At 43.3% G+C, this 24,351-nt stretch overlaps 2 protein-coding genes across 4 annotated transcripts; one reads left to right on the forward strand and one right to left on the reverse strand.

Moving 5' to 3' along the window:
• Nucleotides 1–7: 7 nt before the first annotated feature.
• st2s2 (Cytosolic sulfotransferase 2) lies at nucleotides 8–3,157 on the reverse strand. Its single transcript, NM_001140674.1, is given in 8 exon segments — nucleotides 8–209; nucleotides 554–728; nucleotides 877–974; nucleotides 1,068–1,194; nucleotides 1,275–1,375; nucleotides 1,554–1,676; nucleotides 1,771–1,909; nucleotides 3,018–3,157. Coding segments are annotated over 7 exon segments (876 nt in total). The 5' UTR covers nucleotides 3,018–3,157; the 3' UTR covers nucleotides 8–96.
• Nucleotides 3,158–15,615: 12,458 nt separating this feature from the next.
• Nucleotides 15,616–24,131, forward strand: LOC106566634 (cytosolic sulfotransferase 3). 3 transcript variants are annotated; one of them, XM_014134845.3, is made up of 9 exons: nucleotides 15,616–15,978; nucleotides 16,166–16,282; nucleotides 18,659–18,797; nucleotides 18,933–19,061; nucleotides 19,457–19,557; nucleotides 22,531–22,657; nucleotides 22,810–22,907; nucleotides 23,074–23,248; nucleotides 23,347–24,131. In XM_014134845.3, the coding sequence occupies exons 1-9, from the start codon at nucleotides 15,970–15,972 to the stop codon at nucleotides 23,457–23,459; spliced, it is 1,008 nt and encodes a 335-aa protein (XP_013990320.2). In that variant the 5' UTR covers nucleotides 15,616–15,969; the 3' UTR covers nucleotides 23,460–24,131. The 3 variants fall into 3 exon arrangements, with proteins under 3 accessions (XP_013990320.2, XP_045549002.2, XP_013990321.2); XM_045693046.2 differs by having other exon boundaries at nucleotides 15,619–15,978; nucleotides 16,217–16,282; XM_014134846.3 differs by lacking the exon at nucleotides 16,166–16,282 and having other exon boundaries at nucleotides 15,629–15,978.
• Nucleotides 24,132–24,351: the final 220 nt, after the last annotated feature.

Below are 24,351 nucleotides of genomic sequence, written 5' to 3' on the forward strand. Positions count from 1 at the left end.
TACAGTAGTTAGACAGTATGTCTTTGCTGCCCATACATTTTTACATCCAGTCACATACTTAAGACCTGCAGAGTGCTTTAGATAATGAAGACAGTCCTAAATTGTTGTGCGAAATCGAAGCTGAGTGATTTCCATTTTCTTCTTATAGTCTTCATCAAACTGTTCACTCTGGGCCACAGTGAAATGGTTCTTCCAGTCACCAACCTTTCCTGGAGACAGAGAGACAGAAAGACAGAAAGACAGAGAGACAGACAGACAGACAGACAGACAGACAGACAGACAGACAGACAGACAGACAGACAGACAGACAGACAGACAGACAGACAGACAGGTATATTGATAGTTTGATCATTCAGTAGATCCAGAATAAAGTATTCCAATGTCTCCACACCAGGCACCAGCACATACGTGTTGGTGTCTGTGATGACGTGTCTCTCAGTGTGTTCATGTGTGTCTGTTGTGATAGTTGGAAGAGCTGAGCTCCAGCAGTTTGTTTATTTCTCTCTCATTCTCTCTCTCTCTCTCACACACACACACACACACACATACACACCTTTGCGCATAAAGGGGGATATCTTAAAGTCCATGACTGGGTCGGTGGAGTAGTTGGCCATGCTGTTCTTCTTCATTGTATCAAACTGCACTCCTCCTCTCACCCTCTCCTTCTCCTCTGCTGAAGGTGACAAACCAAGGAAGGAGCACAGCCTATCCAGCTCTCTCCCCGTATCCTGTAGGAACACATACACACTGGATGTAGAAACAGCTAACCTCCTAGAGCAGCAGTTAGTATGACTCTTGAGCATATGTGTGCACTGAGCTCATTAGATGCATCTTAATAATACTGTAACACACACCTAGCATCAGTATTCTACTCACCTCAAACATGTCCTCATAGAAGAGGTAGAGGATTTTGGAGTGAGTCTGCTTCTTCTCCCACCAGCCTTTCACATGGTCGTACCACGAACCAAACACCACTGAGGAAGTGCAGAGTAGACAAATTCATAGTGTGCATGGGGACTATTATCCCTTGCTCATTCAATCACTCCTTTATTCTCTCGTTCACTCACTCTTTCCATCCATGAATCTCTGTAAGAAGTTGTTCCAGTCTCCTGGCTCTGGCTCGGCCTGGTTCATGCGGTCAAAGTGGAAATAAGACACAGCATTGTCCTTGGCATTACGGGCCACATACACTATCTGCAGAGAGAGAGAGATTGCATTTATATATAGTGGTTATATAGTGGAGAAACATAGAAGACAAGATACAAATACTGCACCCTGCAGTTCTGCTCCCAGAAGGACTTGGGCAGCAACTGGACTGGGAGGTGAGTCTTGATGAGGCGAGGAGAGGTGGTTAAGTTGTCCAGCACCTCCACCCCTAGGACAAACAATATAATAATGCTAAATAATGTTTGATGGATATTATCACTGTTCAGCAGTTTCTGTCATTGTATTAAAGACTTTAGTTACTGCTTTGAAGACATCAGCTCAATTTTTTACAGAGAAATGACAAAATGGGAGAGGCATGATTAAGTTTTCCAATGCTCTATTCTGACCTGGAGGGTAAAGAGAAATGAACAACTCCAGAAAAGGAACTTTCTCAAAGATGGGTCTCTGACGCTCAGGGGCTGTCTGGCCAAAATACAGCAGGTCTAGAATGTAGGAGACCCATGTGGTTCCTAAGAGAAGAATACAGATAGGGGACATATACACAGTCATTCACAAACCCAAACCCAATCTTTAATGCAACATCAACCTCAGACTGAGAGAGACCTGCTTTTGGGTAGGTAGCGATGAGAATGTCATCTGGTCGGGCCTGGAAGTTCTGTACATTGTCCCAGTTGTCAGTAAAGTAGTTGGTCATGGAGACTCCATGGAAGTCAAAGAGTTTTGGTCGAGGTGGCAGCTCCATCTGTAAAAGTCGGACATGTATTCGATCAAGGATCACCACAGTATTGTTTATGCTTGGATATATTAAGCGATCCAAATGGTTGTATTATTCAAACATAGAGAGGAATAACGCTCCATTGATATGATCGCCTACAAATGTTAACAAAGACTAAGTCTTAATGTTTCTGAAATTATGACAGTTAAAACGTACTATATGTGAAAGCAATTCCTTCCAACCAAAATATCTGATTTACCCTGTTTTTTCTGAGTAAGATACCTCAGGGTGAATGCACTGCTTACAAAATGACTCATCTTTTATTCTCTGTGCACCTCCCCCATTCTCTCTTCACTCTTTTGCTTTTCAGGGTCGGGTTTGTTCTGGCTCTACTCCAGAGTTGAGGGGCTTTTCTGCTCTCCCTCACAGTATTTAATGTCAATACTAAATCACCAGGGGGCAGTTATACTACCAGAAATACACCACTGGGTGGCAGCTGACCATTGCAATGGCTGCTGGACACAGGATTGAGCAAACAAATTATTACCTCAAATTTACCATATGCTTCCCAGTCGAAACAGTCCACGCATATATTATGCAAACATTTTGTGACGTTTTTGTACATTTTGGTTTTCAATACCGTATGGCGGGGGTTTTTCCCAGCTATTCAAGCAAACAACATTTTTTCTTGAGGTTAGATGTTTTTCTGTGATTGGTCAACAGTTGGGATTTTTCTATTAAGTGCTTCTTGTCATTCAATGACAGAAGACTAGTTTTCATGCAAATTTTCACTTGAGAAATACTGCACCAAACATCTTAGTTAGATTACTTAACTAAGATCTCCTCGGCAAAAACATCCAAATGAATTACAGATTTCTTGAATGAGCTTAGATTAATTCTCACTATTTTGAGGAAATGTACTGGCAATGTTGTTGACAAGCCGCCTCAAGAGATACAAACTATAATTTTGACGCGTTTTTCTTGTTTTTCATGTGAATGGCGTTTGCTTCACCTTGCCGAGTTCTGCTAGGAACAAACCCAACCCATGTATGTGGATGCCTTTACACACCTGATCTGACCCCAAACATACTCAATCATCCACCTTTCATCAAAGCACACACATACACTTACTCACCTGATAGGCTACTGAGTGGGCAGTGTCCTGGGGTAGATATTGTCTTGTCTTTTCTGTGACCTCAAACTTCCTGCACAGTCTTCAACACACTGTCTAAATCACTGTTCAACAGTGTGGGTGTGTCTAACTCTTACCTGACCAGAGACTAGGCTGCAGAGTGTGTGCCTGAGCAGTGTGTGAAGCGTGTACACATCTTTCACCTACTGCACCAACCTTTGATCACCCAGTTGCTTGTTAGACGCCCACAATCAATACAAAAGGATAAGCTGTAATGTTACTTGGTAAGGAGGTCTGGTGAGGAGGTCAGATGTCACAGGTAAATATTCATACATTTACATTTTGTCATTTAGCAGATGCTCTTATCCAGAGCGACTTACAGTAGTGAATGCATACATTTCATACATTTTTTTCTCCGTACTGGTCCCCTGTGGGAATCGAACCCACAACCCTGGCGTTGCAAACACCATGCTCTACCAAATGAGCCACACAGGACCGTTGAGGAGTAGTTGAGGAGATCCAGAGTAAATCCAGCTTTAGTAAGGTTCTCACAGGCATACTGAACAACGTGTATGTGTGTGTGTGTGTGTGGACGAGTTTAACTTAGTAAACAAACACAAATTGTACCAGTAGGGGACATTTTGTTAGTCCCCGCAAGATCAAAAGTTTCAAGTTCATGATCATTATACATCAAATTATGGACTCCTCTTTGAATCTGCGTATTTCTCCAAAACACAGTTGTCCTGAGTCTGCATAGAACTTCCAGGAACTAGGATCAATAAACACAATCAAGTTTTTTTATCCTGTATCTCTCAACACATTCACGAAAATAGTAATGGCCTCTAAACCTTCCAGCTGCCTACTGGACCCTATTCTAACTAAACTGTCTGAAAGAGCTACTTCCTGTGCTTGGCCCTCCTAAACGTCTCCCTATCCTCCTGATGTATACCAAACTCACTAAAGGTTGCAGTAATATAGCCTCTCCTGAATAAGCCAAACCTTGACCCTGAAAATTAAAAAAACTAATCGGCCTAGATCGAATCTCCCATTCCTCTCAAACATTTTGAAGACGCTGTCACTGCCTTCTTGAAGACAAATAATGTATACAAAACGCACCAGTTTGGTTTTAGACCCCATCAAAGTACTAAGACTACAATCGTGAAGGTTGTAAATTACATCTTAATGGAAAAGGCCCTGCATCTGTCCTCATGCTCCTAGAACTCAGGACACTTTCCATTCAGTAGCCCATCAGGTGAGTGTGTGTGAGTGTGTGTGTGAGTGTGTGTGTGTGTGTTGACACCATCGTTCACAATGTTCTTTTGGAGAGATTGGAAACACTAATACGGCAACACGGACAAATTATTGCCTGGTTTAGATCTTATCTGTCTGAAAGAGGGCGATATTATATTCTATATATTCTACCCCTTGGTGAAGTCATTTGGGAACACAATGTCAACTTTCACTGCTACGTGGATGACACACAGCTGTACATTTAGGTGAAAAACAGTGAAGTCCCAAAATTGCCTACCCTGGAATACTTTGTTTCTGACATAAGGAAGTGGATGGCAGCAAATGTTTAACTTTAACACTCGGACAAAACAGAGATGCTATTTCTAGGTCCCAAGAAACAAAGGGATCTGCTGTTGGATCTGACAATCTTGATGGTTGTACAGTCATCTCAAACAAAACTGTTAAGAACCTCAGCGTTAATCTGAACCCTGATCACTCTTTTGACGAACCTATCAAGGGCAGCTTTTTTCCATCTTTGTAACATTGCAAAAATCTATAACTTTTTGCCCAAAAAGGATGTAGAAAAGCTCATCCGTGCGTTTGTCACTTCTAGATTAGACTACTGCAACGCTATACTCTCTGGCTACCCAGATAAAGCACTACATAAACTTCAGTTATTGCTAAATACTGTATGTCTGCTAGAATCTTGAATAGAACCCCAAAATGTTATCATATGACTCCGGTGCTAGCCTCTCTATGCTGGCTTCCTGTTTAAGCTAGGGCTGATTAAGGTTTTACTGCTAACCTACAAAACATTTCATGGACTTGCTCCTACCTATCTCCAATTTGGTTCTGCCATACAATGCATTTGGAAAGTATTCAGACCCCTTAACTTTTTCCACATTTTGTTACGTAACAGCCTTATTCTAAAATTGATTAAATCGTCCCCCCCCCCCCCCCCCCCCCCCCCCATCAATCTACACACAATACCGCATAATGACGAAGCTAAAACAGTGTGCTTAGGTTCGTTGTCCTATTGGAAGGTGAACCTTTGCCCCAGTGTCATGGAAATTCCTACTGAGAGAGACTGTGTCATTTCTTCAAACAGTCATCTTTATTTAAATGCCAGAGATGTTATCATCAAATGCCCAGACTGAGTTTGATATAAATTGTCTCAAGCTGGCTCATAGCACTCATACATATTAACGCCATGGATTGTCACTCTTCTTATGCTGTGTCTTCTCAAAGAGTGTGGCCCTATCACGACTCAGGATATGACCCAGTTGCAGACACAGGAGGCGGATAGTACAGTTCTCATAATATGTATTATACAAGGGGACAGGCCAGGGCAGGTCGAGGTCAGGCAGGTCATTAATCCAGGGCAGAGTCAAAGAGGCACACAACGGCAGGCAGGCTCAGGGCAGGCAGAATGGTCAGTAGTCCAGGGCAGAGTCAATGAGGTACAGAACGGCAGGCAGGCTCAGGGCAGGCAGAATGGTCAGTAGTCCAGGGCAGAGTCAATGAGGTACAGAACGGCAGGCAGGCTCAGGGCAGGCAGAATGGTCAGTAGTCCAGGGCAGAGTCAATGAGGTACAGAACGGCAGGCAGGCTCAGGGCAGGCAGAATGGTCAGTAGTCCAGGGCAGAGTCAATGAGGTACAGAACGGCAGGCAGGCTCAGGGCAGGCGGAATGGTCAGAACCGGGAAGACTAGAAAACAGTAACTAGACAGACTCGAAAATGGGAAAACACGCTGGTAAGACTTGTAGGGACAAGACAAACTGGCAACAGACAAACAGAAAACACTGGTATAAATACACAGGGGAAAATGGGGACAAATGGAGACACCCATTGGGGGGTGGAGACAAGCACAATACAGATGAAACAGATCAAGGCGTGACAGGCCCTTACCCCCTTGGCCGCTCCAACAGTTGGCTTCATGAGAGCCGCACAAAGCTGGACAAACAGGTATTGGAGGTGATTTACATGGGACAGGTGATGAATTTCACCTAATCACAGTGTCCACTGACCACAAAGGATGGAATGTACAGTATCTTACCCCAGATGAGGTCGTTGATGTCCCTATGAAGGTGTTTGGTTTCCAGACCAACTCAGAGATCATTGAGACATGGCATGAGGAGCACAGCTCCACGGCTTACACTATATATAGTTATGTCTCATACCAACCTGCACTAAACAGCAAGTATCCATTGACAACCAACGCATTAAGCTTAACCAGGTTGAAAACAACTGCACCACTATTCGTATTTAGGGAATTTACACTAACCTTGGAAAAAAAGGTGAATACAACTTTATCACCTGAATGCAAAGTATATTGGTTGATACATTGTTTTGATAATAATTACAATGCATGTAACAAGTGTAAAGAAGGCTTATTGTGAGGTAAGATTTAACTTCTTATGGCTTGAATCCCGTTAGCGTGATCGATATGACAAAAGCCAGTGAAAGTGCAGGGCGCCAAATTCAAAACAACAAAAATCTCATAATTAAAATTCCTCAAACATACAAGTATAATACACCGTTTTAAAGCTTTACTTCTTGGTAATACAGCCACAGTGTCTGATTTCAAAAAGGCTTTATGGCGAAAGCAAACCATATGATTATGTTAGGTCAGCGCCTATACACAAAAAAGCCAAAGAGAGGAGTCACAAAAAGCAGAAATAGAGATAAAATTAATCACTAACCTTTGATGATCTTCATCAGATGACACTCATAGGACTTCATGTTACACAATACATGTATGTTTTGTTAGATAAAGTTCATATTTATATCCAAAAATCTCAGTTTACATTGGCGCGTTATGTTCAGTAATGTTTTGCTCCAAAACATCCGGTGAGTTTGCAGAGAGCCACATCAATTTACAGAAATACTCATCATAAATGTTGATGAAAATACAAGTGTTATGCATGGAACTTTAGATAAACTTCTCCTTAATGCAACCGCTGTGTCAGATTTCAAAAAAGCTTTACCGAAAAAGCACACCATGCAATAATCTGAGTACGGCGCTCAGACACAAAAACATCCGCCATGTTGGAGTCAACAATAGTCAGAAATAGCATTCTAAATATTCACTTACCTTTGATGATCTTCATCAGAATGCACTCCCAGAAATCCCAGTTCGACAATAAATGTTTGTTTTGTTCGATAAAGTCCATCCTTTATGTCCAAATACCTCCTTTTGTTCACGCCTTCAGTTCACAAATCCAAATTCACGACGTGCAGGTCAGACGAAAACTCAAAAAATTCCATTACAGTTTGTAGAAACATGTCAAACGATGTATAGAATCAATCTTTAGGATGTTTTTATCATAAATCCGCAATAAAGTTTCAACCGGAGAAATCCTTTTTCTTCAGAAATGCAATGGAACTGAGCTACCGCTCACGTGAGCGCGCATGGCTGAGGCTCATGCCCTGCCGGCAGTCCTCAATGAGCTCTTATTCATCCCCACTTCACAGTAGAAGCCTCAAACAAGGTTCTAAAGACTGTTGACATCTAGTGGAAGCCTTAGGAAGTGCAAAATGACCCCACAGACACTGTAGTTTGGATAGGCAATCACTTGAAAAACTACAAACCACTTCCTGTTTAGATTTTTTTCTCAGGTTTTTGACTGCCATATGAGTTCTGTTATACTCACAGACATCATTCAAACAGTTTTAGAAACTTCAGAGTGTTTTCAATCCAAATCTAATAATACTAATAATATGCATATCTTAGTTTCTGGGCGTGAGTAGCAGGCAGTTTACTCTGGGCACGTCAGTCATCCAAGCAACTCAATACTGCCACCATCCATAAGAAGTTTTAACAAGTGGCACAAGCGTTATGCAAAAATATATTAACAAAATTACATTTCGGTCTTTTGTTGTTGTCCCTAGGTACATAATCATCTGTGAGGACTGACTTCCCTCTTGACTCTCGTTTTGCTAGCCAGGCAGAGAAAATTGCAAATGCACTGGAAAACAATCAACTTGAGTTAGCAAACTATTTGTCAGAGAAGCTGGTCCTAGACTATGGCACCCATGTGATAACAAGTGGTGATTTAGGTGCCACTCTGGTGAAAGAGGACTTTATTCTGAACTCCTTTGTAAAAAAATAATAAAGAATTGTGACAAAGCTAAATTCACTGCATTTACAGCTTTCTCATTTTTTTGTATATGGTTAACGAGGTATTTCTTGGCAGAACTTGACCACATGGCTGGACAATAATTAAAATGAGACAAACCTAGAGCCTGCAGGGCTTGCTTTGTAGAGTGTGTTGTCAAAAGAGCAGAACATCTCTTTATTACGAACAGACCTCTCCCCATCTTTACAACCACTAAATCTATATGTTGACCATGACGGATTGCCACTGCATTCTGAACATGGTAACTTTACCTGATCTCCCAAAGCCAACCATTCATAGGTTGGCAAAGTCTGTGATTGAGGCTGTGCAGCGTTACTACATCGTTAACCTGCGCTCAGAACGTCTTGATTGTGACTAAGAACTTTAACTTCCAAGCTAATGTTAGAGATGATTCCTGCAAGGACCAGACCACCAACTTCAGCTTTGGTGTGTCGTAACGTTGTATCATTAATGTGATGACTGCTGTTTATCGAATAATTAACTATGTTTATAATTACGTGATTCAATTAATCAGGTAGTCCTTAACTCAGTAACCTGGGGAACCATGGGAAATTTTGTTGAATGACTTTCCATTTCCCAAATTAACTCAAAGAATATCAGAATATTGATTTTACAGCAGTCGCTAATTAATTAATTTCCTCTACAGTCTCATCTTGAACGTCGCATAATTCGTAAATCTGCACCAACCCGGGTCTCAGTAAATCATTCCGTACCACAACAAGTTAAATGATAATATAAGATACACATACACAAACATACAGTCTAGGCTATTGATTAGAACTTAGTACAATGAAACAGCTCCCTAGCAGACCAACACAATATGACATGTGTTACACCAGATGGGGATTTAGAAAGAGAGAGAGCGTGCACGAGAGAAAAGCACACTTGGATACATTTGTAAACTATGCTTAGTGTAGCTCTAACACCTTGCCCCGAACTGCCGCTCTTATGGGTCAGAATTATAATGATGTAATTACTTGTTGAAGGTCTCCATTGCGTATCTCTTCGTGGACCGAATTCCTCTTAGGAGGTTTAGCCGAAGACCTTCTTCTCCGATGGCGGCACCTCCTTCATTACCGGGTGTAAGTCTCTGATTGTCCACACAATGTCAGTGTTCTTTCTCTTAATGGTCTGTTCCCTTGCATTCGTTCTGTAAGAGTGGATGATCTTGTTACACAATGAACTAAAATCATAGTTTATTGTTACAAAAACATTCCCTTCTGGATATTTTCTACACAACACACAGTATGTAAACATCATGTACAAAATGGCGCCGGAAGAAATGGCAGCAGTTTTACGGGCGCCCAACCAATTGTATAATTATGTGGGGGTTTTTCGCTTTATTTGTAACATATTTTGTACATAATGTTTCTGCAATTGTATCTTACAGCAAAAAGAGCTTCTGGATATCAGGACAGTGATCACTCACCTCGGATTAGACAAAGATTTTTTCTTCAACAAGCAAGACGCACAGGACATTCTCCAAACACCCGACAGGGCCAACATCCCCGTTATTTGCAAGAGGAAGCGACGCAGGTACAGAGGACAAAGAGCCGGATGCCTGGTCAAGACCCGGAAAAGGCAAGTGGGAAAACTGCCGTTACCGTCAATACTACTTGCCAACGTGCAATCATTGGACAATAAACTAGACGAGGTACGATCACGAATATCCTACCAACGGGACATCAAAAACTGTAATATCCTATGTTTCATGGAATCGACATGGATATTCAGCTAGCGGGATATACACTGCACAGGCAAGATAGATCAGCACACTCTGGTAAGATGAGGGGGGGAGGTCTGTGCATATTTTTAAACAACAGCTGGTGCACGAAATCTAAGGAAGTCTAGATTTTGCTCGCCTGAAGTAGAGTATATTGTGATAAATTGCAGGCCACACTACTTACCTAGAGAGTTTCCAGCTATACTTTTTGTGGCTGTTAATTTACCACCACAGACAGATGCTGGCACTAAGACCACACTCAGTCAGCTGTATAAGGAAATAAGTAAACAGGAAACCACTCACCCAGAGGCGGAGCTCCTAGTGGCCGGAGACTTTAATGCAGGGAAACTTAAATTAGTTCTACCAAATTTCCATCAACATGTTAAATGTGCAACCAGAGAGAAAGAAATTCTAGATCACCTGTACTCCACACACAGAGATGCGTACAAAGCTCTCCCACACCCTCCACTTGGAAAATCCGACCACAACTCTATCCTCCTGATTCCTGCTTACAAAAAAAATAAAATAAATTAAAGCAGGAAGCACCAGTGACTCGGTCTATAAAAAAGTGGTCAGATGAAGCAGATGCTAAACTACAGGACTAGAACATGTTCCGGGATTCTTCTGATGGCATTGGAGTACACCACATCAGTCACTGGCTTTATCAATAAGTGCTTCGAGGACGACGTCCCCACAGTGACTGTACGTACATACCCCAACCAGAAGCCATGGATTACAGGCAACATTCGCACTGAGCTAATGGGTAGAGCTGCCGCTTTCGAGGTGAGGGACTCTAACCTGGAAGCTTACAAGAAATCCTGCTATGCCCTGCAACGAACCATCAAACAGGCAAAGCGTCAATACAGGGCTAAGATTGAATCATACTACACCGGCTCCGACGCTCGTCTTATGTGGCAGGGCTTGCAAACTATTACAGACTACAAAGGGAAGCACAGCTGCGAGCTGCCCAGTGACACGAGCCTACCAGATGAGCTAAATCACTTCTGTGCTCGCTTCGAGGCAAGCAACACTGAGGCATGCATGAGAGCATCATCTGTTCCGGACGACTGTGTGATCACACTCTGCGTGCTCAGTCCCCTCCTGTACTCCCTGTTCACCCACGACTGCATGGCCAGGCACGACTCCAACACCATCATTAAGATTGCAGACAACACAACAGTGGTAGGCCTGATCACTGACAATGGCGAGACAGCCTATAGGGAGGAAGTCAGAGACCTGGCCGGGTGGTGCCAGAATAACAACCTATCCCTCAGCGCAACTAAGACTAAGGAGATGATTATGGACTACAGGAAAAGGAGGACCGAGCACGCCCCCATTCTCATCGACGGGGCTGCAGTGGAGCAGGTTGAGAGCTTCACAAAGTTCCTTGGTGTCCACATCAACAACAAACTAGAATGGTCGAAACACACCAAGACAGTCATGAAGAGGGCACGACAAAGCCTATTCTCCCTCGGGAAACTAAAAAGATTTGGCATGGGTCCTGAGATCCTCAAAAGGTTCTACAGCTGCACCATCGAGAGCATCCTGACTGGTTGCATCACTGCCTGGTATGGCAATTGTTCGGCCTCTGACCGCATGGTACTACACAGGGTAGTGCGTACGGCCCAGTACATCACTGGGGCTATGCTGCCTGCCATCCAGGACCTCTACACCAGGCGGTGTTAGAAGAAGGCCCTAAAAACTGTCAAAGACCCCAGCCACCCCAGCCACAGACTGTTCTCTCTACTACCACATGGCAAGCAGTACCGGAGTGCCAAGTCTAGGACAAAAAGGCTTCTCAACAGATTTTACCCCCAAGCCATAAGACTCCTGAACAGGTAATCAAATGGCTACCCGGACTATTTGCATTGTGCCCCCCCCCCCCAACCCCTATTTTACGCTGCTGCTACTCTCTGTTTATCATATATTCATAGTCACTTTAACTACACATTCATGTACATACTACCTCAATTGGGCCGACCAACCAGTGCTCCTGCACATTGGCTAACCGGGCTATCTGCACTGTGTCCCACCCACCACCCGCCAACCCCTCTTTTACGCTACTGCTACTCTCTGTTCATCATATATGCATAGTCACTTTAACCATATCTACATGTACATCCTACCTAAATCAGCCTGACTAGCCGGTGTCTGTATGTAGCCTCGCTACTTTTATAGACTTGCTACTGTATATAGCCTGTCTTTTTACTGTTGTTTTATTTCTTTACCTACCTATTGTTCACCTAATACCTTTTTTGCACTATTGGTTAGAGAATGTAAGTAAGCATTTCACTGTAAGGTCTACACCTGTTGTATTCGGCGCATGTGACAAATAAACGTTGATTTGATTTTATGTACATATTATGAAAACTCTACAAGTTACAATGTTTTTGTTATAATTCCATCATTTCACTTTTAATAACATAACAAAAACGACATACATTTTCATATTCCATCTATCATTGCTACCACCATTTGGCTGATGAAATATAATGTCCCAAAGTCAGTTTTTTGCATGTTGCAGGTTCATTTTCCATAGGCCCACCATACATTCCAATCCTCCACACTGAGAGGACAAAGGATTTGTTTTCTGCCTTAAAATGTACAAGTGGCGTGAGGTGTCATAAATCCCCCACCCCCCCCCATCAATCCCTCTATACCTCTCCCCCTCTGCAGGGGTGAGAGATGTCTCTGTAGGACTGTGATCCATGGAAACCTGACCCGAACAGGCCAGTCATGACAGTCCCCCTCTGGTGGGTTCAACTTGGAAGGATTCTGCATTTTGCAACCCACCATAAGAATGACCATCGGATGTCCTGGTTTGTGGACCATCGTAGCAGTCCCCCCCTGGTGGTTTACCCTGGTAGGATTTCAGCAAGCTGCAGACCACCACCAGAATGGACATGGGAGGTCCGGCTGTGGCTCTGCGTTCCGGCCAGTCGTCCGGTTGTCCCGGCTAGTGGATCTAGGCAGTAACTTAGGCAGACGTTAATAACGCACAACACTCAGGCAATACATCATAAGGTATGGCTTGTTTGAGTTGGTTTTTCTCGTCATATCCCCAATAAAGTGGAGCGGTTTGTTATCTGTGTTGATTTTCAAGACAGATAACCCACCTTCATGACCCAGTGGGTCCTCTATTGGAATGGGAGAGGAATCATCTGTTGCAACGCTGCTTACCTTGTGCGTCTCCACATCTGTATCAAAGTCTGTAGACAAAACCTGCGGGCTTGTGTCTAGAACGAGTGGTCCCTGGACAGTGATTTGAGTGTGGGTGAGGGTAATGGGAATGTTGACACAATGGTGTGAATTTCAGTGGACTCAGTCTCCGGCAATTGTACGCCTAGTCACAATGACTTATCCTTGTCCTCTTTCTCAAATTTCTTTCGCTGCAGTATATCTCTTATCAGAGCTTCTATATTGTTTCAGGTTAACGTTTAGATCATTGCTGAACACTTTGTTGCTCTTGTTACGCTTGTTGACCCCAGGTTGATCTCTACGGGACCTTCTAGTTTGGGGACGTTCATCACAGCTATCTTTACTGCGATGGTTATCGGTGTGGTGGTTACTTGGTAGCCACCCTTTTTGTGCATCCTCTTTTACCACACCTGTCCCTGATGCCGCACCTTCCAATTGGTGGGTGCGGCACCAAGCTCGAAAACCGAGCTGTCCCGGCTCTTAGCCCAGCTTGCTTTCGATGCTTCAAAAGCTGTCCTCCCAAGCTCTTGGTGTTGAGATCGGAAAACCAACGTGAGCAGTAGGGCCCAAGTAGTTAATGAAGTTGGGAGACATGTTTGACAGAAACAGTTGTTTGAATGGTAATAGCTCTTTCATTCCTGTTTCAGTGAGCATGCCAAAGTAAGCTGAACAAAGCCTATGATAGTAGGCTTGTGGGTGTTCATTTCGAGCTTGTTTGATATTGTTAGCCAACGAGCTGTCGTGTTTGCGAGACGCAAAACCACTGAATTCTATTTTCAAAACCTTCAGAAGTCACATAATTAGTTAAATAAAGTCCACCTGTGGGCAATCTAAGTGTCACATGATCTGTTACATGATCTCAGTATGATCTCAAAGATAACCTGTTCTGAAAAGTCCCAGAGTCTTCAACATCACTAAGCAAGGGGAACCACCAAGCAAGCGGCACCATGAAGACCAAGGAGCTCTCCAAACAGGTCAGGGACAAAGTTGTGGAGAAGTACAGATCAAGGTTGGGTAATGAAAAATATCCCGAAACTTTGAGCATCCCACAGAGCACCATTAAATCATTATTAATAAATGGAAAGAATATGGCACCACAACAAACCTGCCAAGAGAGGGCCACCCACCAGAACTCACAGACCAGGCAAGGAGGGCATTAATCAGAGAGGCAACAAAAAAACAAAGATAACCCTGAAGGAGCTGCAAAGCTCCAGAGTGGAGATTGGAGTATCTGTCCATAGGACCACTTTAAGCCGTACACTCCACAGAGCTGGGCTTTACGGAAGAGTGGCCAGAAAAAAGCCATTGCTTAAAGAAAAAAATAAGCAAACACGTTTGGTGTTCGCCAAAAGGCATGTGGGAGACTCCCCAAACATGTGGAAGAAGGTCAGGAAAACACTATGTCTGGCGTAAACCCAACACCTCTCATCACCCCGAGAACACCATCCCCACAGTGAAGGATGGTGGTGGCAGCATCATGCTGTGGGGATGTTTTCATCAACAGGGACTAGGAAACTGGTCAGAATTGAAGGAATGATGGATGGTGCTAAATACAGGGAAATTCTTGAGGGAAACCTGTTTCAGTCTTCCAGAGATTTGAGACTGGGACGCAGGTTCACCTTCCAGGAGGACAATGACCCTAAGCATACTGCTAAAGCAACACTTGAGTGGTTTAAGGGGAAACATTTAAATGTTTTGGAATGGCCTAGTAAAGGCCATATCTCAATCCAATTGAGAATCTGTGGTATGACTTAAAGATTGCTGTACACCAGCAGAACCCATCCAACTTGAAGGAGCTGGAGCAGTTTTGCCTTGAAGAATGGGCAAAAATCCCAGTGGTTAGATATGCCAAGCTTATAGAGACATTCCCCAAGAGACTTGCAGCTGTAATTGCAGCAAAATGTTAGGTGAATAGTTAAGTACGCTCAAGTTCTGTTTTTTTGTTTATTTCTTATGTTTCATAATAGAAAATATTTTGCATCTTCAAAGTGGTAGGCATGCTGACCAATCAGAGCCGGTGTGGAATGAATCAAGGGCTGAGAGGATGGGTATTCTCCAGTGTCTTTAACAACATATTGCTCTGTTTCTAGGGAGCTTCAAAAGAGCTGAAACCCTCATGTGAAAAACAGTTTTCAGGGTCATGTGGGTTTATTGAAGTGTGTTGCTTTATGACCTAGTAACCTTACCCTTTTCATGATATAAATCGTGAGAGGAGTGCTAATACACACATACATGTGTTCAGAAAAGAAAATCCAACCCACACACTGGAAAGAAGAATTAGAACCCATTCGAAGAAAGAAGTATTAGAGCGAGTGTATGTGTGCATGTGAAGCAGAAGGAGGGTGGTCGCTAACATGGGAATAAAAGGGAAGGATATGGAGGGGTGTCTTGACACAACACATCTGTGATGTCACTGTGATTGCAGTAACCAGAGTGAGAGATAGAGAGTTCTGAACTTATGTAACAAGGAGTGGAGGTAGGATAGGAATGTGAAGCTGGGTTGGAAAATCTAATCCAAAGCAGGAGAGAAAAAACATTGTCTTTAGTGAGGGAAGAGAAAGGAATAGGGGAAGAAGAAAGAGAAGGAACACTTGGACAGAGACAAGAAGAGACTGTGAAGCTGAGAAGAGTGGCCAAACAGGATACTACTGAATTCCATTCAACATGGAAAATGTGAGTCTCTAGATTATTATTTTTGTTGTCAAATGTTCTGTGCCAGTAGCTGATATCTTAGGATTTTATTTACATCTTTCAACATTTTGAGTGTAATGTGACTGACATTTTTTATTTTCTCTGCTCACAACGTAATTCCCTTTATATCCACTTTTCGCTCTAAGTGTATTCTGACCTTGAATTTAAGCACGAGAGTTGTGTTTCCGAGAACGTACGGCTCTTGACCTTCTCCTCTCAGGAGTCCGTACAGGAGTTGCAGCAAAGAGACAAGACTAACTACCAACTGGATACGAGGAAAAAGGGGGTAAAAAAAAGCATGCTATTCACCCGCTATTTGTTTGGGGTGGAGATCATAGAAATTAAGGTGTGGCGGAGGTGTGTCTACACACAAGCCGTATTCTGACCTTGACTTAATTCCCTCATAATTCCACCACCTTTACGCGATGAAACGATTAATAAGTAGAACAACATCTGCTTTACTTTTTTCCTGATAGAAATAACACCATTCCCCATGCACTGTAATTTACAAATTGGTAAGAGCTATTGATAAGAGCTAGGTAAATGGATAAGCCGTTTGGCTCGGGGATTGTAAATAACAATTGTTTTAAATCTATTTTACCATATGATTGCTGGAGACAAACGTGAAACTAGTTATATGGCAGAAAACTGAAGCATATCAACACATCACCTTTTCCACAGTGAAGTTTATGAAATGCTGGCTTTATAACTTGCAAGGATGACATTTGGAGACCCAACCTATAGGCTTCTCTAGCCATACGCAAATGATAGTATATTGCCAACCCTACCGAGTTGATTTTTGATATCTAAAATGTTTTCATTATATGCCAGGACCTTTCACTGTATTGTGAACAATTTGTATCATGTTAAATATTAGCCACTATCGGTAGCCAAAGTCCGTTATACCCTCATAAGCCTACATTTATAGCTGTCACTTTAGTGTTAGTTTCCTTATATTTTGCATCATTTCATTACATTGTTAGTTTACCTTTATTTACTCTTTCACATTTGTGTGGTTGTTCCAGAGGATCGCTAGCAATAGTGGATCATGTTAGGCTAACATTTCAAAATGTGCAACAATTTGGGACATAGTGAAGATTATTAGGGGAGATTTATAGGACTTCTGTTCAATCCCTACTGTACACTTTTGTCACCTTCCAATATTTAATGGATTGAACAATTGAAAATGACAACTTTCAGGATGAATCAAACCACTGTATTTTTTCTTTGACAATATATTTAGTGCGAAAAGACTATGGAAAGCAGTTTTTGTATTATTCAAATACTTTCCTAACCGTAAATAAAAAATAATATAAGATCAGAGTACTTTTAAATCTTCCAATTGGTGCTGAAAGGAGACGAATATGTGTGTATGTAGGCCTACATGTCTTTCTTTCATTGATACCCTAATATTCTGAACCATTCTTTCCATATATTCTAGTGAGTCTTTCAAGAAAATTCAAATGAACGGTACACCAAATTTAAAGGGATGGCTTTAGATAAATGCAGTGAAAACTCTACTGAATGAAAACTCCAATCGAAAATGTGTTAGCCAGCAAGTGGGAGGGTTTTTAGAAGGTGAATTACATTTATTCAGCGCGCACAAAGTAACAACGCCTACAAAGCCCATTACGCACCTGCATAATGTGAGTCTGAATACCAACTACTGAGAAATGTGTAGGAAAGGTGTGTGTAAGAAATGGCTAATTTCCCAAGTCTAAATAGACCCCATAGAGTTTGTGCTCGTTTTGAAGTGTGTACAGATAAAAACTTTACCCAAAAATAGATCTACCTGTAAAGACAATATGCTATGCCAGGAAACCTGCAGGCCTTTTCCCCTTAATGTAACATAACCAGCTTCTTACTTTTGCAGAGACAGGATAAAATTGCCTATTTTAAACCTATTTTTGTGGACCACATGTCAGGAACATTATGTTTGAGAATGTGAGAACTTGGGACTATGAGGTTCTATCTGCAAAAGGATGATTCTGAGATAATTGGCTTTAAAGTTCCAAATAGTGTCAGTGTCAAGTCTGCTCCCGCTCCCCCTCTTCGGTGCTCGAGGTCACCAGTTCACTCATCATTACACACACCTGCCACCATCATTACGTGCACTTTATTATGGGACTCACCTGGACTCCATCACATCATTTACCTCCCCAATATCTGTCACTTCCTTAGTTTCATTCCCAAGTCAGCATTGATGTTATGTTTCTCCTGTCCAGACGCTGTAATTGTTTTGTTCATGTCTATTTATTAAATCCACACCCTGTACCTGCTTCTCGTCTGTTGTTACTGTCAGCAATTTTTATCTAGTACTCTTTTGAACATAACAACCTGAGTTGGTGTATTTAGAGCACTATCTTAGTAGAGAACATTGAACAAAACAAGGCTATGCCAACAACTTAAATTTAACAAATGCAGATAGAACCTTATGGTCATAGTCAGCTAGTTGTACTTTACAAAGTCATCATGACTGTATGCAGTCTATAATTTTCTGTACTTTGTCTTTTGACAAGGAAACTGGCAAGGAATTAACTGGGATCTCTTGTCACCTGGAGAATATCCTTGAATGAAGCAAGAATATTAGTGAATAGTTGATTATTGTAACTCTCCCTGATAATATCTCTCTGATCAGCGGTGGAATGTGTCGTTGTTACAGATGGAGCTGCCACCTCGACCAAAACTCTTTGACTTCCATGGAGTCTCCATGATCCACCATTTCACTGACAACTGGGAGAACATACGAAACTTCCAGGCCAGGCCAGATGATATTCTCATCGCCACTTACCCCAAAGCAGGTCTGTGTTTGTGTATTGCCGACATTTTGTAGGGATAAACGGATGACCAAAGACGCAGCTCTTTGACAGGCCTCTCTCTCCCTCTTTCTCTCTCCCCATTTCTCCACATTCTCTACCCCCCTTTCTCTCTCCCAGGTACCACGTGGGTCTCCTACATTCTAGACCTGCTGTATTTTGGTCAGACAGCCCCTGAGCGTCAGACTTCACTGCCTATCTATGAGAGAGTGCCTTTCCTGGAGAGTGACTTCCATATTCTCCCTCCAGGTTAGAATACAACACTGATATAACTCTACACACTGTGAAGCCTTTATCTTGATTACACATCAATAAAGTGTAAAGGGCACTGTGTACTCCAAATAAATAACTGATCAGCTGACAATGACTCTGCACTTACAAGACACATCCGAGTCTGTAGATCAAATCTTTGACATACTTGTACACAGAATCCGGAAAACACCATGCACTATACCAAAGTCCTTATCAACAGGCTTTTTACTGTCACAAAGTTGAAGGATCATTTTCATGGCTTGAAATCGTATACTGTGAGAAGTTGTGCCAATCACATATTCCAGCTACAAGACAATAAGCAGTTTTACTGTAAAGTCATCCTTAACTCCAAAAAGTAACCTATCCAGATCCCCACCCCTCTGTACACACAGGAACGGAGCTGGCAGACAAGTTATCCACCTCTCCTCGCCTCATCAAGACTCACCTCCCAGTCCAGTTGGTGCCCAAGTCCTTCTGGGAGCATAACTGCAGGGTACATTATATGTAACTCTCTGCTTGTTGTCTGTGTAGTCTGTGAATATGACTCCGCTCATGTCTGCTGGTGTAGCGTATGGTTAACATTTATGCATCCTCAAACCTCCTGCACTGCTTTTTGTCCAGTGAGTGAACTTATTTAATGACACAATTTGTGTGAATCCCCAATGGAGGGCAGCATATCATTACACAGTACACAATCTCAAACCTATCCATAACCAGTCCTTTTGGAATGTGAAGACTCTATAGAAACCCAGTCTTTGTAAATACATTTACATTTACATTTAAGTCATTTAGCAGACGCTCTTATCCAGAGCGACTTACAAATTGGTGCATTCACCTTATGATATCCAGTGGAACAACCACTTTACGATAGTGCTTCTAAATCTTTTAAGGGGGGGGGGGGGGGGGTTAGAAGGATTACTTTATCCTATCCTAGGTATTCCTTAAAGAGGTGGGGTTTCAGGTGTCTCCGGAAGGTGGTGATTGACTCCGCTGTCCTGGCGTCGTGAGGGAGCTTGTTCCATCATTGGGGTGCCAGAGCAGCGAACAGTTTTGACTGGGCTGAGCGGGAACTGTTCTTCCTCAGAGGTAGGGGGGCCAGCAGGCCAGAGGTGGATGAACGCAGTGCCCTTGTTTGGGTGTAGGGCCTGATCAGAGCCTGAAGGTATGGAGGTGCTGTTCCCTTCACAGCTCCGTAGGCAATCACCATGGTCTTGTAGCGGATGCGAGCTTCAACTGGAAGCCAGTGGAGAGAGCGGAGGAGCGGGGAGACGTGAGAGAACTTGGGAAGGTTGAACACCAGACGGGATGAGTTGTAGGGGTTTAATGGCACAGGCAGGGAGCCCAGCCAACAGCGAGTTGCAGTAATCCAGACGGGAGATGAAAAGTGCCTGGATTAGGACCTGCGCTGCTTCCTGTGTGAGGCAGGGTCGTACTCTGCGAATGTTGTAGAGCATGAACCTACAGGATCGGGTCACCGCCTTGATGTTAGTGGAGAACGACAGGGTGTTGTCCAGGATCACGCCAAGGTTCTTAGCACTCTGGGAGGAGGACACAAGGGAGTTGTCAACCGTGATGGCGAGATCATGGAACGGGCAGTCCTTCCCCGGGAGGAAGAGCAGCTCCGTCTTGCCGAGGTTCAGCTTGAGCTGGTGATCCGTCATCCACACTGATATGTCTGACAGACATGCAGAGATGCGATTCGCCGCCTGGTTATCAGAAGGTGGAAAGGAGAAGATTAATTGTGTGTCGTCTGCATAGCAATGATAGGAGAGACCATGTGAGGATATGACAGAGCCAAGTGACTTGGTGTATAGCGAGAATTGGAGAGGGCCTAGAACAGAGCCCTGGGGGACACCAGTGGTGAGAGCGCATGGTGCGGAGACAGATTCTCGCCACGCCACCTGGTAGGAGCGACCTGTCAGGTAGGACGCAATCCAAGCGTGGGCTGCGCCGGAGATGCCCAACTCGGAGAGGGTGGAGAGGAGGATCTGATGGTTCACAGTATCAAAGGCAGCAGATAGATCTAGAAGGATGAGAGCAGAGGAGAGAGAGTTAGCTTTAGCAGTGCGGAGAGCCTCCGTGACACAGAGAAGAGCAGTCTCAGTTGAATGCCCAGTCTTGAAACCTGACTGATTAGGATCAAGAAGGTCATTCTGAGAGAGATAGCAGGAGAGCTGGCCAAGGACGGCACGTTCAAGAGTTTTGGAGAGAAAAGAAAGAAGGGATACTGGTCTGTAGTTGTTGACATCGGAGGGATCGAGTGTAGGTTTTTTCAGAAGGGGTGCAACTCTCGCTCTCTTGAAGACGGAAGGGACGTAGCCAGCGGTCAAGGATGAGTTGATGAGCGAGGTGAGGAAGGGGAGAAGGTCTCCGGAAATGGTCTGGAGAAGAGAGGAGGGGATAGGGTCAAGTGGGCAGGTTGTTGGACGGCCGGCCGTCACAAGACGCGAGATTTCATCTGGAGAGAGAGGGGAGAAAGAGGTCAAAGCACAGGGTAGGGCAGTGTGAGCAGGACCAGCGGTGTCGTTTGACTTAGCAAACGAGGATCGGATATCGTCAACCTTCTTTTCAAAATGGTTGACGAAGTCATCCGCAGAGAGGGAGGGGGGGGGGAGGGGGAGGAGGATTCAGGAGGGAGGAGAAGGTAGCAGAGAGCTTCCTAGGGTTAGAGGCAGATGCTTGGAATTTAGAGTGGTAGAAAGTGGCTTTAGCAGCAGAGACAGAAGAGGAGAATGTGGAGAGGAGGGAGTGAAAGGATGCCAGGTCCGCAGGGAGGCGAGTTTTCCTCCATTTCCGCTCGGCTGCCCGGAGCCCTGTTCTGTGAGCTCGTAGTGAGTCGTTGAGCCACGGAGCAGGAGGGGAGGACCGAGCCGGCCTGGAGGATAGGGGACAGAGAAAATCAAAGGATGCAGAAAGGGAGGAGAGGAGGGTTGAGGAGGCAGAATCAGGAGATAGGTTGGAGAAGGTTTGAGCAGAGGGAAGAGATGATAGGTTGGAAGAGGAGAGAGTAGCGGGAGAGAGAGAGCGAAGGTTGGGACGGCGCAATACCATCCGAGTAGGGGCAGAGTGAGAAGTGTTGGATGAGAGCAAGAGGGAAAAGGATACAAGGTAGTGGTCGGAGATTTGGAGGGGAGTTGCAATGAGATTAGTGGAAGAACAGCATCTAGTAAAGATGAGGTCAAGCGTATTGCCTGCCTTGTGAGTAGGGGGGGAAGGTGAGAGGGTGAGGTCAAAAGAGGAGAGGAGTGGAAAGAAGGAGGCAGAGAGGAATGAGTCAAAGGTCGACGTGGGGAGGTTAAAGTCACCCAGAACTGTGAGAGGTGAGCCATCCTCAGGAAAGGAACTTATCAATAGTTTTATATTGTCCTCATTTTTCGCTTTTCCATTTCATTCTGTGTTGTTTGTTTTAAATTATATACACTTACATCAATTCATGTTGTAACTGCAACAATTTCTCTCTCGGCAGATAGTGTATGTGGCCCGTAATGCCAAGGACAATGCAGTGTCTTATTTTCACTTTGACCGCATGAACCAGGCCCATCCAGAGCCAGGAGACTGGAACAACTACTTACAGAGATTCATGGATGGAAAGAGTGAGTGAATGAGAGAATAAACGAGTGAATGAATGAGTCTGTGAACAAATAAATTACAATGAGTAAGAGGGAGAGTACTGATGCTATGATTCTTTCCTGACTATGTATATCTCGCTAACATTCTCTCATGTCCACATGGCTTTTTCCCTCAGTGGTGTTTGGTTCCTGGTACGACCATGTGACTGGCTGGTGGGAGAGGAAACAGACTCACTCTAAACTCCACTACCTTTTCTATGAGGATATGGTTGAGGTGAGTAGAACAACTACCTCCTGTGCCATAAAGGTGCTGACCTCTTTGCAGATTATGTTACTCATTACCGTACATAAAGGCAGTGTGTATATCAGTGTTATATTGATAATCTCTAGCATTAGCTTTCAGTGAGGAAGAGTACAGTATCCAGTGTGTTTTCCTGCAGGATACAGGGAGAGAGCTGGACAGGCTGTGCTCCTTCCTAGGTTTGTCTCCTTCAGCAGAGGAGAAGGAGAGGGTGAGAGGAGGAGTGCAGTTTGATACTATGAAGAAGAACAGCATGGCCAACTACTCCACCGTCCCAATCATGGATTTCAAGATCTCTCCATTCATGCGAAAAGGTAGACCTCTCCATTTCTCCCCTACGACTTTCTCTGTCAGTCTTTCTCTCTGCCTCAACAAACTTTTCTCTGCTCACACACCCTCTGTCACACGCCAGGAAAGGTTGGTGACTGGAAGAACCATTTCACTGTGGCCCAGAGTGAACAGTTTGATGAAGACTATAAGAAGAAGATGAAGAACACCACCGTACAGTTCCGCACTGTAGTCTAGGGGTTGTGATCAGGTTGACTGGTGCATATGCATCTCAGCTCTGCTGGAGTCATGGTGCTGAAACGTACAATATGCTGATACTATCTCTACTGTATAAATAAGAGAGCTAATGATGTCTTACTTTGAGATAAAGGCAAATGATAGACATGCACAATGTCAACAATGGTTTGTTTAGTTGAAAACACACACACACACACTGTATACTCATGTAACTTTAAAATTATAGCTGATAATTGAGTTGAGAACAAGATATTACATTAAATAAACTAACCAAAAGAGGAAGAGGGTAAACACAAAACGAGACATGGTCGTTTAGTTAAAGACAGAAATAGAGAGAGTGAAAATAAAATATAAACAAAATAAATACTAGAGGGACAAACTGAAACAGTAAAATAATATTATCAAAGTCATATTGATGTACACCTATTTTACATTTTGACACGATAAATGTTTAACTTTGAACAGATGCTAGCTTTGTTCCTAAACTCAGGCCCCTACCAGAGCACAGTCCAACATTTACCCATGCAATCAATGTTGACAGGTATTGTAGCTAAACATGTCAAATAGGTAAAAGTGTTATAAGTTGTGGATGTTTTTTATATGCTTTTGTACGTGTGCATATTACAGGATATTGTGGAATTAAACTAAATAAAAATAGCAGTGCAAAAATAACATCTGTTGTTAAAGCTGCCTTGAAATTCATACAGTTGATTACATGAAGAAATTACAAACGCCTACCAATCACAAAGCTATAATTCTGATTTAAAGTGTGAAACATAATCTAGAGACTTTGTGGTTATAACCAGCATGTTAGACATTGTCAAGCTCTCCATCCACTCTAAGCCTTTTATTGTTCCTGGAGGCTGTTGCCATAGTGATAACCAAAACAATA

Source organism: Salmo salar, chromosome 13 (assembly GCF_965601325.2).
Source record: "Salmo salar chromosome 13, fSalSal1, whole genome shotgun sequence".
Taxonomy (NCBI): Eukaryota; Metazoa; Chordata; class Actinopteri; order Salmoniformes; family Salmonidae; genus Salmo; species Salmo salar.